The sequence below is a fragment of the Lepidochelys olivacea genome (assembly GCF_965140295.1).
Source record: "Lepidochelys olivacea isolate rLepOli2 genome assembly, chromosome: 8".
Classification (NCBI taxonomy): domain Eukaryota; kingdom Metazoa; phylum Chordata; order Testudines; family Cheloniidae; genus Lepidochelys; species Lepidochelys olivacea.
The window spans coordinates 78,390,693-78,407,301 of NC_140418.1; the positions used below are offsets into that span (position 1 = coordinate 78,390,693).

At 41.6% G+C, this 16,609-nt stretch overlaps 1 protein-coding gene across 1 annotated transcript in view; it reads left to right on the forward strand.

Annotated features, from left to right (window-relative positions):
- The window catches only part of ODF2L (outer dense fiber of sperm tails 2 like), a 53,685-nt gene extending 39,748 nt beyond the window's left edge, over positions 1 to 13,937 (forward strand). Inside the window, exons 18-19 of the mRNA XM_084637579.1 lie at positions 5,406 to 5,492; positions 11,276 to 13,937. Coding sequence (XP_084493705.1) covers positions 5,406 to 5,492; positions 11,276 to 11,371 — 183 coding nt within the window. The 3' untranslated portion in view covers positions 11,372 to 13,937. The remainder of the gene's footprint in view (positions 1 to 5,405; positions 5,493 to 11,275) is intronic.
- The last annotated feature ends 2,672 nt before the right edge of the window (positions 13,938 to 16,609 follow it).

Below are 16,609 nucleotides of genomic sequence, written 5' to 3' on the forward strand. Positions count from 1 at the left end.
GTCAAATCAGAATTGGGCCTTTGGTGTCCTTTCATTTAGGTCTACTTCAGACAGATGTTCAGAGCAAACTTTTACTACTACAAGCAGAATGGATTGTCTTGTCTTTTTTCCCCCCAGAGTTCAGTAAAGTTGGAGATTGAATTGGACTGTGTCTAATTAATCATATTTATTAAATCTTTTGCTTAGAAAGAAATTATTCTCTCTGACTGATTAATTTGTATGATTAAAAATCTCAAGTAACCTTTGGTCAGAGAAGGGGAGGTCGAAGCTCTCCTGAAAGAGATGTTTCTTATCTCTGAGAAGAATGGTGATGAAATGGTATTTTCGTCTAACGGCCACGTAAACACCACAAAGGTAACAAACATTTCCCCCTTAATTTAAAAAAAAATCATTTTTCTCTCATATCCTTCATGAGATGGATGAACATTACATAAATCTTCATAGACATTTTTTTTTGTGAAGGGCGGGGGGAAGAGATGAATTCCAGCTAAACTGAAGGTGGCATATGGTCAAAAGGAACTCTGGCTACACCTGATCACCTACATTCTGATCTGATACCTGATCATCTTACATTCTGAACTGGTCTTTTTCTCCTTCTAGCATGAACTCTGGTTTAAGATTCACAGGACGTTTTTTAAACTCTCTAGAAGCTTGTGGGTCGGGGGGGGAGAGGAGCCCAAAACTGATGGCCATTATCACAGAATTGTTTTGATGTGTCTTTAATTATAATAAAATAAAAAACAATTTACAATGGATAGAAATGATACAATAAGAATGGAAAGGCACATCACTGACAAAGATAAGCAGTATTGCAGGGAAAATTTAGTTTCTTATGCTACTTTGGATATTTCTGTGAAGTCTGTTAAAGATTTCCAAGTTTGAGACAGAGAACAAAGTTAGCTTTTTTTTTTGGCTGCTCCCTGTTCATCCTTGTGTAGTCAGGGTCAAGATGAAGGTAGTTAGGGCTCAGCAAGGGGGGACTGGGTGTGGAGGGATAGGGTTTGGCGGCGGGGTCTGAGCAGGGGGATCCAGGTGTTGGGGGAGTGGGGCTTCGTGGGGTGGAGGTCCAGGTGTAGGGGATGGGGCTCATCAAGGTGGGATTTAAGTGTAGAGGGGTCTCAGCGGGGGTGGGGTCTGGGTGCAGGGTTGGGAGTCCGGAGCCAGGGAGGAGGGGCTCGGTAGGTGAGCCAGGGAGGGGTGGGGCTTGGCAGGGAAATCTAGGTATGGGGGGTCTGGATGCATGGGAGTTGCATGGATGGGGGAGCAGCTCCCTGTACAATCACCCCTCCCCCCATGGCTGAGGAGTGATGGGGGCAGAAAGCCAGAGGGTGGAGCTTTCTATAGCTGGGGGAGGTTCCTATCTGACCTGGACATGGCTTCTCCTTGGGAGGAAGAGTAAGTCCTGTCCTCCCCCAGCCCAGCCAAGGCTAGCAGCTAAGCCCAGCTCTGGTAGGAGCCAATGGCCAGTAGGTCCCCAAAAAACCCCTCCCAGCAGCGATTTACCTCTCTGCCAGCTACTCCAAGCACCCAAAACGACACACCTGGGCTGCTGGGGAGGGGTGCATGACTGTTCTTGTGGCTTCCCTATCAGAAGTCATTTTTCTGCATGGAAGCAAAGAAATCTGTTGGGTACATGAATTCTGTGCACGTGCAGTGGCGCAGAATTCCCCCCCAGGAGTAATGTTGACTCTTTGCTGGCTCTTTGAGGGCTGGATTCTTGAGAGTAAGATTTTTCTGTGGAAGCTGCTAATCCTGTCATGGCTACAGGGCAAGCTGCGCCTTTAACTTATTTTAGTTCCTCTCAAATACACCCTTTAGGTGACAGGTCTGGCTTTCTGCTCCTCGCTCCAGGTAGAGCCACTCGGTCCAACAATTCCTAAACTGGATCTCTGGGCTGCAACCCCTTTTTACCAAGCATAGTAATCACACAGGCCCAACTCGCTTTTGGTACCTGTAAGAGGTTTCCTTCAGGGAAATGTAGTAATGTAAGTTTGCAGTGACATAGGAGGTGTCTTCCAAATGAAGCATTATTTGTTTGTTCCTCAAAAGTACAAAGCACTAGAATACAGAGTAGAAACAATAAAAGACCTACACTCATGAGTCTTACTTACAAAGGCTGCCAAGAAAAGTTTAAGGAACAAATACTAATCAGCCCAGCTAACTCCATCCCTGGCAGGGAGAAGCAGCCTGCCCTGCACAGCATCTTTGTGTGTTGGTGTTGGTCTTGCTGTCAGCCTCAGTCTGCTGACACCCTTTTCTACCTGTGGCAGGGTGCTGCCACAGAAGCCCTTAATCAGCTCCTGCCACTACAGCCCCAATACATTCTCCCTGATTGGGGCTGGGTGAACCTCCCTATCTTTGCCTGATAACTGACCACACCTGCCAGCCTCATTAGCCGGATCTATAAGGCTGGAAGGAAGTGAGAGAAAAGGGGGTGGGGAGGAGGTTAGGTTGGGGTGGGGTATCAGGCTCAGAGGGAGTAGGAGCTTCCTAGTCTGTTGCTGGCAGCACCAGGAAAGCCACACTGGCCACTGCTGGAGCGTCCCCACAGCCTGCTGCTCGGGCAGTTCTGCAGTCAGCCACACCAGCTGCTGCTGGGTGGTCCAGGGGCCAGCCGCGCCAGCTGCTGCTCGGCATCCCCCAGCTGCTGGCCCTGGGGACTGCCCAACCAGTAGCTGGTGCCGCTGGCCCCACAGACGGCCTGAGCAGTGGTACCAGTGAATTTTTGTTTATGGGCTGTGACCTGTCCATTACTTTTACTAAAAATATCCATAAGCACCTTATAGAGGCATGTATGTTATTCTTACAAAACAATGCAATAGAACCCCATTTGTCCACGCCTCCATTATTTGGCTCTCCAGATTAACTGAACTGGATAGCGGGGTTCGGGTTGTCAGCCCTGCCACTTCTGGAGCAGACAGTTGGAGCCTCGCCCATTCTCCTGATTTATCCAAATTTTTGATTATGCAATCTGGCCTCAGTCCCAATTAATCAGGATTCCACTATATAGCTGATCTTCAGTGGTACTCATACTGCCCGGGTCCTGGCCACTGGTACAGGGGGCTCTGCATTTTAATTTAATTGAAGCTTCTTAAACATTTTAAAAACCTTATTTACTTTACATACAACAATAGTTTGGTTACATATTATAGACTTATAGAAAGAGACCTTCTAAAAACATTAAAATGTATTACTGGCATGCAAAACCTTAAATTAAATTGAATAAATGAAGACTTGGCACACCACTTCTGAAAGGTTGCTGACCCCTGCACTAGAATAGGGGAGTGTTTAACATTTCAAATGACTTTGTTGTTTGTTTTTTTCTTTGTTTGTTTGTTTGTGGACTCTAGTTCGTAAAGGATTTTCTATGAAGCAATGCATAATTGTTTTCCCATAGCCTTACATTTTTACTGTTTTCTGCTTTTGTTTTCTCTTGCTGTGTATCTTTTTTTCCCAATAGCATGGAGAAATGAAGGAACAAATCTCCACCTGGTACATAGTTCAAACAGCTGAGCTGGACATTGGTCAGATTAGCCAGTGAAGTCAGTATAAGTTTACCTGAGTAAGAATTGAGGGCTACATTGACTCCTCTGCCTCAGTGGCTAGAGTAAGTGGTATCTGACAGAGCTCGGCCTTGGAATGGGATCATTCTGAGCCTTTCCTGATCCCCTCTACAGGAGTCAAGGATCTACAGCTGTGAAGGCATGATCCAGAGGGGCAGAAGTAGTATCAGATCTCCTGGAAATATATAGGATTTTGGCAAGCAAATTAATGCTGAATCTGTGGGGAGCCCATGGGAGTAGTGTTGGAACTACACAGCCAAATATTCTGTGGGGCATGGGATGATTATAGAGCCAAGTGTGAAGCTTTGAAGCTGGAAGAAAGCATTAGTAGAATAATTCCAGGGGAACCTCTTGAGTGAGAAAAGATATCACTCCCCAACAGAGGGGTGTATATCCACCCATGGGAGAGGACCACAGATTTCAGCCCCCTACCTGAGTGTTAACAAGGAAGACATGAGTTTCTTTTGTGGCTGCTTCAAATAAGGATATTCAAGATGTTCTGTTAGCTGTTTTTATAACTTATTTCCAACACTGTCAGTGTTCCTCCCCTCCCCCCTTTGGCATTTCTATTTTGGGCAGGGTGTTCTTGTCCCCTTTTTTGTTTTTTCCCATGTTGAAAGGTACTTCTAAAAATCTATCCATGATACCTATGGATGTCTTCATTTTTATGAGCCTGATCCTGCTTCTGTTGAAACCAGTGGGAGTTCTGACATTGAGGTCAATGGGAACGTAGTCAGGCCTCAAAGCATGGATTTATTACAACTCACTTAGCTTTATAAAAGAATTTGAGTCACATGACCAGAAACTTTCCCATGCATTCTAAATTATTTTATCTTGCAACTCCACTTCCAAATCTCCCAACTGGGTCTGAAACCTTTTAGATAAGGACTACAAGTCATTGCTATTATTTTTTAGCAGAATCTCTCTGATACCTTTGTATCAGGTCTGTAGTACATTTTTCAGTGGTTTTCATTCTAGAAGTATTTAGGCGCCAGTTCAAAATAAATATGAAAAGAGAATTATTTATGCCTGAGGGGAGGTTTATTCTGAACAAACACAAAACGTATCCATTGTTCACCTTCTCCAGTTACATACCCATAAAATTGGGAATATATATGGAAAGGAAAAACAAAAATCAAATTGTTCTATTCCTGTTAGAATGATGCTGGAAACAGGGCAGGGCACAAGAAGGTAATTTTTTCTTTAGCTCATTTTAACCTGATTATTTCATCTAATGTTAGAATTAAATCTAAATGTTATAATTGACAAAAAATTTAAGAAAAATGTTATTTTAAGAAACTCACATCTGAAATCATGTTATGATAGGCATAAAAGAGAATCCAAAAATGGTAATTTGTTACATAAACAATAATCTGCAATTTACCGTATATGGATCTAATAAACAAGTAAATGGTGTTATCATTCACCCTTTATTTTAAAGGGTAACATAGGCAACAAAAATCAGGCTGCATTAAAGATCAGTAACAGACGTTCTCATTAAAAAAATAAGCATGTGAGTTTTGAGTTCGTATTGGAATTAAGATGCCACAAATGTTTAATGATGGAAATCCAAAACGTTTGACAGTTGCTGTAAAGGATATCCCAGGACTAGTGTCCTTTTTTAAGAGTATAAAGTTATACAAACAGATCAATTTGGGCTCAGGAGACATAATGTATAGGTTCAAGCTTTTGGGATCATTTTGGAGGTCTTGTGTTTGTGTGGAGTTGGCTAAAATTTTAGGGAATGACAGACAGGGTTATAAACTTGAAGTGCTAGTCTTACTGTATTTTTATTTTGTATTTTATTTCTAACTTGCATCCCCTTTCTCTCTTTTTCTTTAGAGTGAGAAACATCAGGAAGTATGTTTGAAAGAATTAGAGCACAATCTACAAAAATCAGAAAACCAGAACCACCGCATCCACAATTATGTACAGTTCTTGAAAAACTCATATGTAACAATGTTTGGCTGATTTCTTTAATTTAGAATACTTTAAATGGCACCTGACAAGATTCTGTCCTTATTGGGTGTCCTTAACTCTCAGTGAAGTCAATGGAAGTTGAGGACACTTTGCTGGATTGAACCCTGTGTCATTAGGGCTTCATAGCAAAACTCTCACTCCCAAGTTTTTCAGAATTGAGCCTACCCTGATGTGTATACACTGTCTGATCATGTTCTGAATGTTTACATGGCATTACTAATCTGCATTTCTTGAACAATAGTGAGGGAAAAACTGCACAGTCTCCATGAAAGATATGCGTTCCTGTTATTCACTGTACTTCCGTTGCTGTAAAAATCTCACTGGATTCAATTTGCATTCCAGCTACCATGATAGTAATAGAAATACTATTCTTAATATTTTGTAAGTGTAATCTATAATTGAAAGAAAATCCATTCAAATTATTATATGGAGGCACTAAGTGTGGTGACAATCCTCCTGATAATGGCCCCAATTCAACAAGGTATTTAAGAATATCCCTAATATTAAGCACATTAGTAATTCATTTGAAGTCAATGGGATTACTCATGTGCCTAAAACAAACCACATGCCTAAGTACCTAGCTGAACTGGGGCCAGAATGAAGGAAAATCCTGATTATGTAAATTGGTTTTCTATAGCCATAATATAAAATATTCTTACAGAATTGTGATATAGTTTTTAAAGGATAACAGTTTCAGATAACATCTAAACATCTCAATATATAAATTTTAAATGTATATTAAATATCCTATAAATGTCCTTTTTATATAAAAATATAACTGACGTTTCTTATTTTGTTTTACATGCACATGTTTTAATGATAATCTTTTCTCAATATATAACAAACTACTAGCAATGAAATATTTATTGGTGCATCAGTATTTTCTTTTTTTATTTTGCAATTAGGTATCCATATCATCAAGCTAATGGTATATGAAGTAGTATTCTGTTGGTTTACACTCTACGTGGTTTTTTTTTTTTTTTTTAAAGAAAACTATTTAAGTATATTTGATTATTGTGTCACAAGCACAGTACTTTCTATTACAACTTTTTGGTTGCCTGCCTTAAACTAATACTAAATTTTCTTTTGATTAGGTTTAATATTTTCCTCCACCATTCAGAATTTACCTGTTTAGTGATACTGAACCATCATAACCTTTTTAAAAAATCATGAATGAAGAAACATCAAGATATGCAGAAGTAAAACCTTGAATCCAGTACCAAGTTTACTTTTAAAAGCCTAGCAGAGTCCAATTAAACCACATGAAGGTCACTGTAGTAAGTGTAGGCTTCTTATTTGATACATGGTTTAAGAATTTCCAGTAAATTGCTTTTAACCTATCCTCTGCTATCCAGGAAATTAGAAAAACCTGAACCTTTTGTCTTTACTTTAATGCAATAATTAGAGCCCTGCAAATACGCGGCTATCCACTTCATATCGGTAGACCATTTTTGCGGGTAGTTGAGCAGATGCAGATGCAGATAGAACCTTACAGGGCTGTCTGGATCTGGAGTGGAGACAGATACGCGTTTGCACAGGGCCAAGCCAAGCTGAGCCGCGCCCGGCCAACTCCCAAACCGTTTTGGAGACACTTTGCTTCTTCTCAGCGCCTGCTGGGCAGCTTATAAAACGCAGCCCGGTCCCAAGTCCCCTTCGTGGCAGGAGCAGCGACCCCTCCCTCCCTCCCCCACCCAGCAGGAGGTATTAAGCCAAGAAATACGTCCAGAAAAAGGTCATCTGATTTCCAACAGAGCCCAGAGCACTTTAAATAGGGATGGATAAATATGCTGCCTGGGCTGGGAACGTGAGGGGGGAAGAGAGAGGAAGAGGGAAAGGGAGAGAGTCAGTGCCTGGCAGGGGATGGAGAGACCATGAAGGAGAGACCAAGGAGCTGGGCTGCCTGGCTGATGGCTCAGGGAGTGGCGGGATGAAAGTCAGTGCCACGGGAGAAGCAGGAGCAGGAGAGAAGACCTGGGAGCCTATTCTCGTCCTCTCAGGCTGGGTCCATGCAGGGAGGACAGGCCCTCACATGTTGGGGGTGGGGAATCTAAGCTGAGGCCTCCTGGGCCCCGTCCTGCCCTCATGTCCCCCAGGGCAGCAGGCCCCATACCTGGCAAGTACATGTTGAGCAGCAGCAGCAGCTGGACTCTGGCGCCTTTTGTCACATGGCAGCACCTAGGGTGACCAGCTAGCAAGTATGACAAATTAGGACAGAGTGTGTAGGGTAATAGATGTCTATATAAGAAAAAGCTCTGAATAGCAGGACTGTCCCTATAAAATCGGACCATCTTCTTATCCTACCGGTGCCTGTCCCATGGCATCCAGCTCGGGCAACCAGGGGGTGCAATATGCTCTGGGCCGGTGGCAACAGCCAGTGGCTGGGGCTGGGCGGCAGATCGGAATTGGGGCTGTCCAGCACCTGCTCGCCATCCAGCAGCTCAGCCCCCCCTCCACACAGCCTCTTCTCCTCAAGACCCCACCCCTGCACTGCCCCTTACCCCCAGTCCCTACCCTCACGCTGCCACTTCATGCAAGACTGCCCCCCCCCTCGCTCATCTCAGCTCCTTCCCGCCCTTGAGACGGCTTGCGGATGCGGGTAGAGGTAAAATTTGGCTAGTGGATTGTGGGTCGGATTGTGGGTTGATCCCGGCAGATGCGGTTCGGATGCGGATTCACATTCCATAGCTAAACCTTACCTCCCATAGCTGGCTACATGGATTAGTGGAATTGGTGACAGTTTCAGAGGCAGAATCTTTACCTCAATGTAGTTTGTAGTTTGTTCGCAAGTTTGTATGCTTCAAGTATCCCATGAGTATAATACACCTCAGTTGTGTCAGGCTGATTGTTGGTGATGCACTGCTCAGAAAACACTAAGCCACTGAGATAACAGGTTGAGGTTGCTGGGCTGGCAGTTAGAAAAATATATCTTTTTTTACTTGTGAACTGAGAAAAGAAATTATGGAATCACTAAGGCCCTTATCTTTAAAATTCTTATGCATGCACTTAACTTTGTGTGTTGAAGCCAATGGAATTACTTATATGTGTCAAGTTAAGCTTGTGCAAGATTGAGTCTGTGGGACCATTGTTTTTGTATAAAGTTGAACATGAAAGTATTTACAGGATTGAAGCTTAAGAGACCGTAGCGATTCAGCCCTTTTACCCACATACTTGGATGCTCCTACTATAGGTAGCTGCAACTAGAAAGCACTATGAGTTTGGCTGAGACTACTAAGTTACCAGTCGATACTCTGACTGTGCTTAAGTATTATTTACTTGAAGGCCAGGATATGTTAATGCTAAGCAAAGAGAATAACATCTTTTATAAACACATCAGGAGGAAAAATACTAGAGGAGGAAAAAATAGGCCCCTTAGTAAGTGGTGGGAGGATTAGTGTCCAGTGTTGACTCAAATACCTAAGGTACTGAACTCCTGGTTTAAATCTGTATTCAACTACAAAAAATAAAGTAAGTTTTGATGGTTCAGAAATGAGGAAACCCTTGTAAAAATAACTGTTCACAAAGAACGGGGAGCCATAAGGGAACACTTGGAAAATCTGAATGTATAAAAGTCAGCCGGCATGTATGTACGTTATGCCTTTGCAGGTCAGAGATTCTTAAATTGTGTTCTGTGGAGCACTGTGTGGTCTGCAGGGAGCTGGTTGATCACATGGTGCTAGATCCTTCCCCCTTATTTCCAACTGCTAAATGGTATTAAAAGACAGACAGAAATATATGTAGTTGCCTCAGAGATATTATGGGATTGTGAATTGGCAGGCTGCAGACAATCTGTGTATTTACTACACAGAAGAACAAAGTATATTCGCCTATCTTCATGTTGATAACTTGCCTGTCAAAAAATTACTAACCCCAGGCAAGTGAGTAACTTTCTGCATGGTTGAACTAATACATCTGGATAAACAGATATTCAGAAGGAGAAATTTATTGGTGATAGTGACAGCAAGTCAGACATAGTCTGTAATGTCAAATGAGAGCAACAAAGGCCAATGCAGTTTTAGGCTGCATACATAAAGGAACAACAGCCCAGGAAATGAAAGGTCTGTATGACTCCAGTGTAGCACACCCAGAATATAATGTTCAATTCTGAGCATTTTATTTACAGGAAAATATGGACAAATGGAGAGTGTTCAGGGATGTTAGGATGCATATGGTACATTGCCAGCCATCAGAATGTTCCGCAAATCTGCCCTTTTTTGAAAATAAGACAGCACAGTTCTTGATTGTGCTCTTTTATTGCTTCCAAATGATTTAAACAATTGCTGGATCCAACTGGATAATACTGCTAGGTCACATACGTCATATGTCTGCTCAGTCGTAAGTGCATGCTGCCTCCTCACTGAAAGGGAATATCCCGAGCTCTCGAGGGGATGACAACCCAAAAAGGATTTTATTTCTTTATGAAGCATTAGCTATGTGTTACCATTAACATGTCTACATCTTGTAGTTTAGAAGGTACCTTTATGGCTTGATGTCTCCTTGTTTTTCAGCATACACAGCAGCTAGTGATCTTTATTTTCACATTACAGAATTCAAATATTTTCTCTTTACTTGTAGTTCTCTTATTATGAGGCACATACATTGGCTTTTTTCTCATGCTGCTAGTGGCAAAGTTGACATTCATGTCATTTAGTCATAGCACTGAAATGGTGTCATGCTTGTGTAATATATTGTACTCAACTTCATGATATGCAGCCACCACCAATGCACTGTGGAAGAAAACTTAATTTTATAAGCAGCTTTTAAGGACACTCTTGACCATGTAACAAATCAAATCATACAAATACTGAGTTTATTACCTTGGATCCAACCCATCCACAGAGCTGCTGGTTCTTTCTTAAGCAGGAGGAAACCTTCAGCGTCCAAGATGGCTTATCACTGGTTCTACAAATATGCAGCATAGTGTCCTGAGACATAACCTTCCCATTTGCATCCCAGTGAGCTGAATCCTGTCTGTACTCAGGCAAAATTCCCCTTAATTTATAGTGCTTAACTTGAGGAGTTCAGTATAACTGCTTAGATAGGTTACTGTAGATAGAAGAAATTTAGGACTTGGCTCAGTAAATTTGATCTAACTCAATTTATGAAATGAAAGCTGTATGTTTTTAAAATTCACTTTATAATCTTCGCAATTCCAGAGTCTTCCGACAGGACCATTTTGGAGTCTGAAGTCCCTCTTACAATGACAACTGTGTTTTCCTGATCGTGATGACATTTTGTGGCTGTTCAGAATGGTTGGGTTTTTTCCCCCACCATTGAAATAGGGTGGCTAGCCCCAAGCATAATTTGTTTTCTTCCTCAACTGGGCTTATTCCTTTTATGAAGAAAGAGACTGATTTCTTTTATTTTTCTAACTAGTTAATTACTTAAAATTCACATCAGATTACTGCAGATATTTTTAGCAACATTGTTAATACTGCCAATTTAATTATTTGTGTTTATTTTACTATATAGAAAGCAGTCTGTTACACTGCAGATTTCCTTAGCAGAGCTATGTTGAACCGATGGAGTTTGGGGTCTCTTATCCTTTAAATTATTTTATTTGCCGATTCTTCATTTCCTATATGTATATCTTAAATCTCTATCAAACAGGTCTTTTAGAATGTTGTTATATGTACCTTCTACTGTCATTTTCATCTTTAGAGGCACATGACAAAGCTGCTAACATAAGTGCCCACACAGTTTTCAAATAAGCTTTTGATTTTTTTTTTCCCCAGACAAATCTTTACATGTTCAACTGCAGCTGTATCACTTCAAAAGAGAGAAAGCTGGTTGCATCGAACTTCTTTCTGGTGGTTGTTACAAAAGGTTAAAGAAGAATTGTCAAGCAGCAATATGAGCTCATCGGTACTGTACTTGCTTACGTGGTCACGAATATCTGTCTCTTATAATACTCTTTTGTTGGAGCTTTAACAAGTGGGAACCTTCCGTTTCTGCTGCTCTGAGCTCACATAGAGTAGCAAAAGTGATCAGACATTCTTCAAGTCAGTTTGAACATCCTTTTCAAAGATGAGTTCATCCAGCAGAAAGTGAAAAAGAGATTTAAGCTATGTAAGAACACAAACAGTTTGTGTTGTCTGTATAATGATGAGAAAGATAAGGCTGCAATATTGGTCAGGTCTACACTATTCTGTATTAAGAAGCTTCTCTAGTAAAAATATATTTCACTATAGTTTTTTAATTTTTAATACAAAGACATTCATTCTGCATACTATAGGATTTGACATTCTGGATGAGATATCTGACTTATAAACAGTTGGTGCCAATACAACCTAAAGGCTGATTCAGCATGGTACTTAATCTGTACATAACTTTGAGCATGTGAGTAGTCCCGCTGTCCCATCAATGTCATTGGGACTATTGTCTCACGCTTAAGTTCCCTGCTAAATCAAGGTCAAGGACACTTACACTGTTACATTATGCTCTTGATGGTACTGAAGCATCCATGTTTTTTAATCACTATATTTGTACTAGTAACTCCACATGATGAATGGGATTTTTTTTTTCTTAAATTAAGTTTCACTGTAGCTTCCATCCAAGGATTGTTAATATGTGATCCATGAACCCGAGTCTCTTTAATCAACCTGATAGATTTGTTTGGGACTGGGAGGAGAAACAACCCATTAAAGGGACAGTGTCATTCAGAAGAGTTGTCTTTCCTCCGTACTCTGTACCTTTCTGTGTATATTTGTTAACACAATAAAATTTAAACTGTTTGGTTTTTTAGAATTATCTAGAACAATCTAGACACAGTAAAGTTGGGAAATGAGTTGCATTTCATATCCATGCACAGTGTCCCTTAATTAAGGTTCTGAAATTCTAACCAGGTGGAGGTTTGAGTCTGCTAGTCCAAAAGAAGCCAATAAGCTCTCAGTCACTAGTCTTGCAATTATTGATCTCTGATAAAAGGGAAAGTAATGCACCAGTGTCTCATTTTTCACTGTATTTGGGAAAGTCAGGATTTGAAGTAGAAGATGCTCATAATATCATATGCTTTAGATTTATTAATGTCTGGAAGAACAGAATTTAAAGCAGAAGCATAAATTTTAAGGCTACTTGGAGCCCTACCGTCTTTAATCCTGTCTGCCAAATAGCCTATTACTAGTAGTTTAGGGTTGATAGAAGATCTTTTATCTCTGTTTCCTATCCATGGCATAAAGCTGCTTTAAATTCTGTTGTAAGATATATTTGTGGAAACTTTCCAGAGAGATAATAGAAAACTTAATAGCTTCCCTCTGTAAACCTGCCTCCTCAAGGAATTTCTTGATAGAAGACATATGAGATATGATCTCCACTGAGTTCCTTACAGCTGAGTCATCAGCCTGATGTGATATGTTACTAGCTCTCAAGCCTTCCCAATGTTCTTGCATAGTCCATTAGTATTCTTATTAGTGCCTGAAACCAAGATCTGGATCTCCAGATAAATTTTAAAAGGGACAACTAATATCCAATTCACCATAACTTCCACTAAATTATTCACTACTGCATTTTGCAGCAGAGGGAATAAAGGAAAGTAATTAGTCCCCATATATGCACTTTTTTGCAAAGGCACCTGTTACTGAGTCTTCCCTACAAGGGAACTTGCAAATAAATGTCTCCAATCTCCTGTTTTCTGATTGTTCTGGAAGTCCCCCATAGAGCTATATATCTATGGAAAACTGTCTTCCTCCTGAAGACTTTCCTTTTCAAAAGGGCATTCCCCATCATCTTTCCTTTGCTTGGAATGTGAAGATTTGCAAGAGAAGCTGCTAGAATCTAGCATAATTTCAGAATTATTAGTAGAGCCATCTGTCTAATATTGCCCTCTACAATCTGTTCCCTGGCTAAGAAACTACCAATTTGCTGCCTTAGAACTTGTGCATGATCTCTTGTGGGACATCTAGAAGAAGGAGAACATTTCAAATGGTCTGGATTAATCTGTTGATTTTTGAGAAAAGTCCCCCAATTCCCTTTCCATGTGTCATAAATATAAAGGGAAGGGTAAAGCCCTTTAAAATCCCTCCTGGCCAGAGGAAAAATCCTCTCACTTGTAAAGGGTTAAGAAGCTAAAGGTAACCTTGCTGGCACCTGACCAAAATGACCAATGAGGAGACAAGATACTTTCAAAAGCTGGGAGGAGGGAGAAAAACAAAGGGTCTGTGTCTCTTGGTATGCTGCTTTTGCCAGGGATAGAACAGGAATGGAGTCTTAGAACCTTTAGTAAGTAATCTAGCTAGGTATGCGTTAGATTATGATTTCTTTAAATGGCTGAGAAAAGAATTGTGCTGAATAGAATGACGATTTCTGTCTGTGTGTCTTTTTTGTAACTTAAGGTTTTGCCTAGAGGGATTCTCTATGTTTTGAATCTAATTACCCTGCAAGGTATCTACCATCCTGATTTTACAGAGGTGATTTCTTTACTTCTATTTACTTCTATTTCTATTAAAAGTCTTCTTGTAAGAAAACTGAATGCTTTTTCATTGTTCTCAGATCCAAGGGTTTGGGTCTGTGGTCACCTCTGCAAATTGGTGAGGATTTTTACCAAACCTTTCCCAGGAAGTGGGGTGCAAGGGTTGGGAGGATTTTGGGGGGAAAGATGTGACCAAACTACGTTTCCCAGTAAACCCAGTTAGAGTTTGGTGGTGGCAGTGGTTATTCCAAGGAAAAAGGATAAAATTAATTTGTACCTTGGGGAAGTTTTAACCTAAGCTGGTAAAAGGAAACTTAGGAGGTTTTCATGCAAGTCCCCACATCTGTACCCTAGAGTTCAGAGTCAGGGAGGAACCTTGACACCATGTTTGATTGGATGGGTAATTCACTTTCCTTTGGAAGCCTTTTGCTCCATAATCATAGGAGGTACAGTAGAAAGGAGAGACTGTTTGGCAGATATCTGGCACAGATTCAACACCTCTGTCTCATCCATTCATTTCTCTTCTCAGTTGCTCAGGGAATAACAAATTATTGTGTTGTGCTTAATACTTAATTCCTAATTTTAAAGTGGGTTAGGAAGGGAATAAGAAGGAGCAAGGGAAGTTAGAAGCCAAGAAAGGATGGGGTCAAGGGGCAAGTTGATAGGTTAAAATTGCCCCTTAAGAAAAGGAAAACTTAATTGTCAAAGACTGAGCTGAAATAGTCTTGGTCAGGTTGAGCAGGGGAGTGATGGTGCAAGAGTAAGGTGAGCATGACTGCATGTGGAAGGAAACAGCTCCTACTTTCTCCGTGAAGTAACTGGTGAGAGGTGGGCAGAGTGGGAGGAAGGGCTTGTAAGAGACAGTGAGCCAGACTTACTCCACTAGCAGAATCCAGGCTGCTGCGTAACAGTAGAAGGTCAGCTATATTCCTTCCCCTGGTGGGAGAGCTAGAGCCAGTCAGTTCAACCAACAATAGAAGCGGAACCACACGGGAAGGGGGTTGGGCTACAGCACCAAGTAGATGCAATGATTTAGCTCAAATTTCAGGCTGCCTTTGTTGGTGAGGCTCCTGTGGAGCTCCAGTCAGTTTAAAGCTCCGCTGAAGAATGCTTCTGCTGATGGAGCTTCCCCCACAGGTACAGGGAGCTTGCACACTCCCTGAGCCCATGCTGGTAAATAAACCCCATTGATGCCGTTCACTGGCAAGGAATTCCTGCAGTCAGAAGGCATGTTTATTGTAAACCCCCTACCTATTCTGATTTGCACTTTGGGTTAGAATATTTACTCTTTTGTTCATGGTTAATCCCAAAGCTCATAACTGCATGATCACTTAGTGATAAACTTCAGAGTACCCATCAGTGGTGCAATGATTACATCATCACCAAAATGAATTCACAACTTGCAGCCCAGGACCTTAGCATCACATGGCTGATTTGAGATCAGTTGCAAAGGTTCTTGGGGCTTATAAGTAGCCCAAAAGAATATCATCCTATTAAGTGGTGAATAAATTATTCCTGCCCAGAGAACTCTGATACCTTTTGACATCCTGATTGCATAAAAGGTATTTCCCCCCCCCAACCACCCACCCCAGAATCTCAGAACTCTGAGGTTGACTTCCACACCTTTCATTATTTTCAAAGGTTAAACTGTACCAAATGCTTGATACAAAGCAATTAACACAAAGCAATTAATCTCTGATCTGGTTCATTTGAAAAGTGATAGAAAAAATATGCTTCCAGGTGTGTACACCTTCCCACAGGGCTGGCCTTACCATGAGGCAAACTGAGGCAGCTGTCTCAGGTGCCAGACAATGGGGGAGGGGGCGCCACTAGGACCCACAGTGTAGAAAATTGTATCTGCTCCTGGTGCATATGTATTCTCCCTGCTCTAGATGCACAGAGGTGGTGGAGTGCTGTGCTGGAGGAAGGAGGGCACAAGAGACATAACAGGCAGGCAGGAGAAACGGTGAGAGGGAATAACAGAAAGCAGCAGGAGCTCTGGGGAGAGAGAGGAGGAGGAGCCTCTTATGTACCTCTCTAGCACCCCCAAGAGCCTGAACTGATTAACACCAGCTTCTCAGGGAGCTTCCTGTTTCCTACTGCTTCCCTGAACCCACTTAAGGAGAACAGGCAGCCAACTGAAGTAGTAGGAGCCAGTTAGGCCCTTAAGACTCTGATATCTTCCCTCACTCAGGCCCTGCTACCAGCCTGCTTATTTGTCCCCTCGGGGGAACAAACGTTCCAGTGGAGAACGCAGCTTCTCCAAGCTGAAGTTAATAAAAACACATCTGTGCTCCACAATGACGCAGGAGAAGCTGGTCGGCCTTGCAACCATCTCAATAGAGCATGAGCTGGCCCAGACTTGGACCTTGAGGAAGCAGTTCAAATCTTTGCAACCAAGAAAGCATAGAAAGCACCACTTTGATTATTCAAACAGATAAAAATGCCAGTGTTTACTATGCAGACAAGAAAAGTTACATTTGCTGTTCAGGCGTTTGAAAGTTAAGTGTTACTTAACATTTTTGAATAAGGCATTTTAAGTTAGTTCTCCTTTATTTGGGTAGGTAGCAGAGCAGTACCATGAGAGGAGTAGAATAGGAAGAAGGAACAGAATTGAGACCTTTAAAAGTTCTGGCCCAAGCGAGTAGGCATGGGGGTGTCA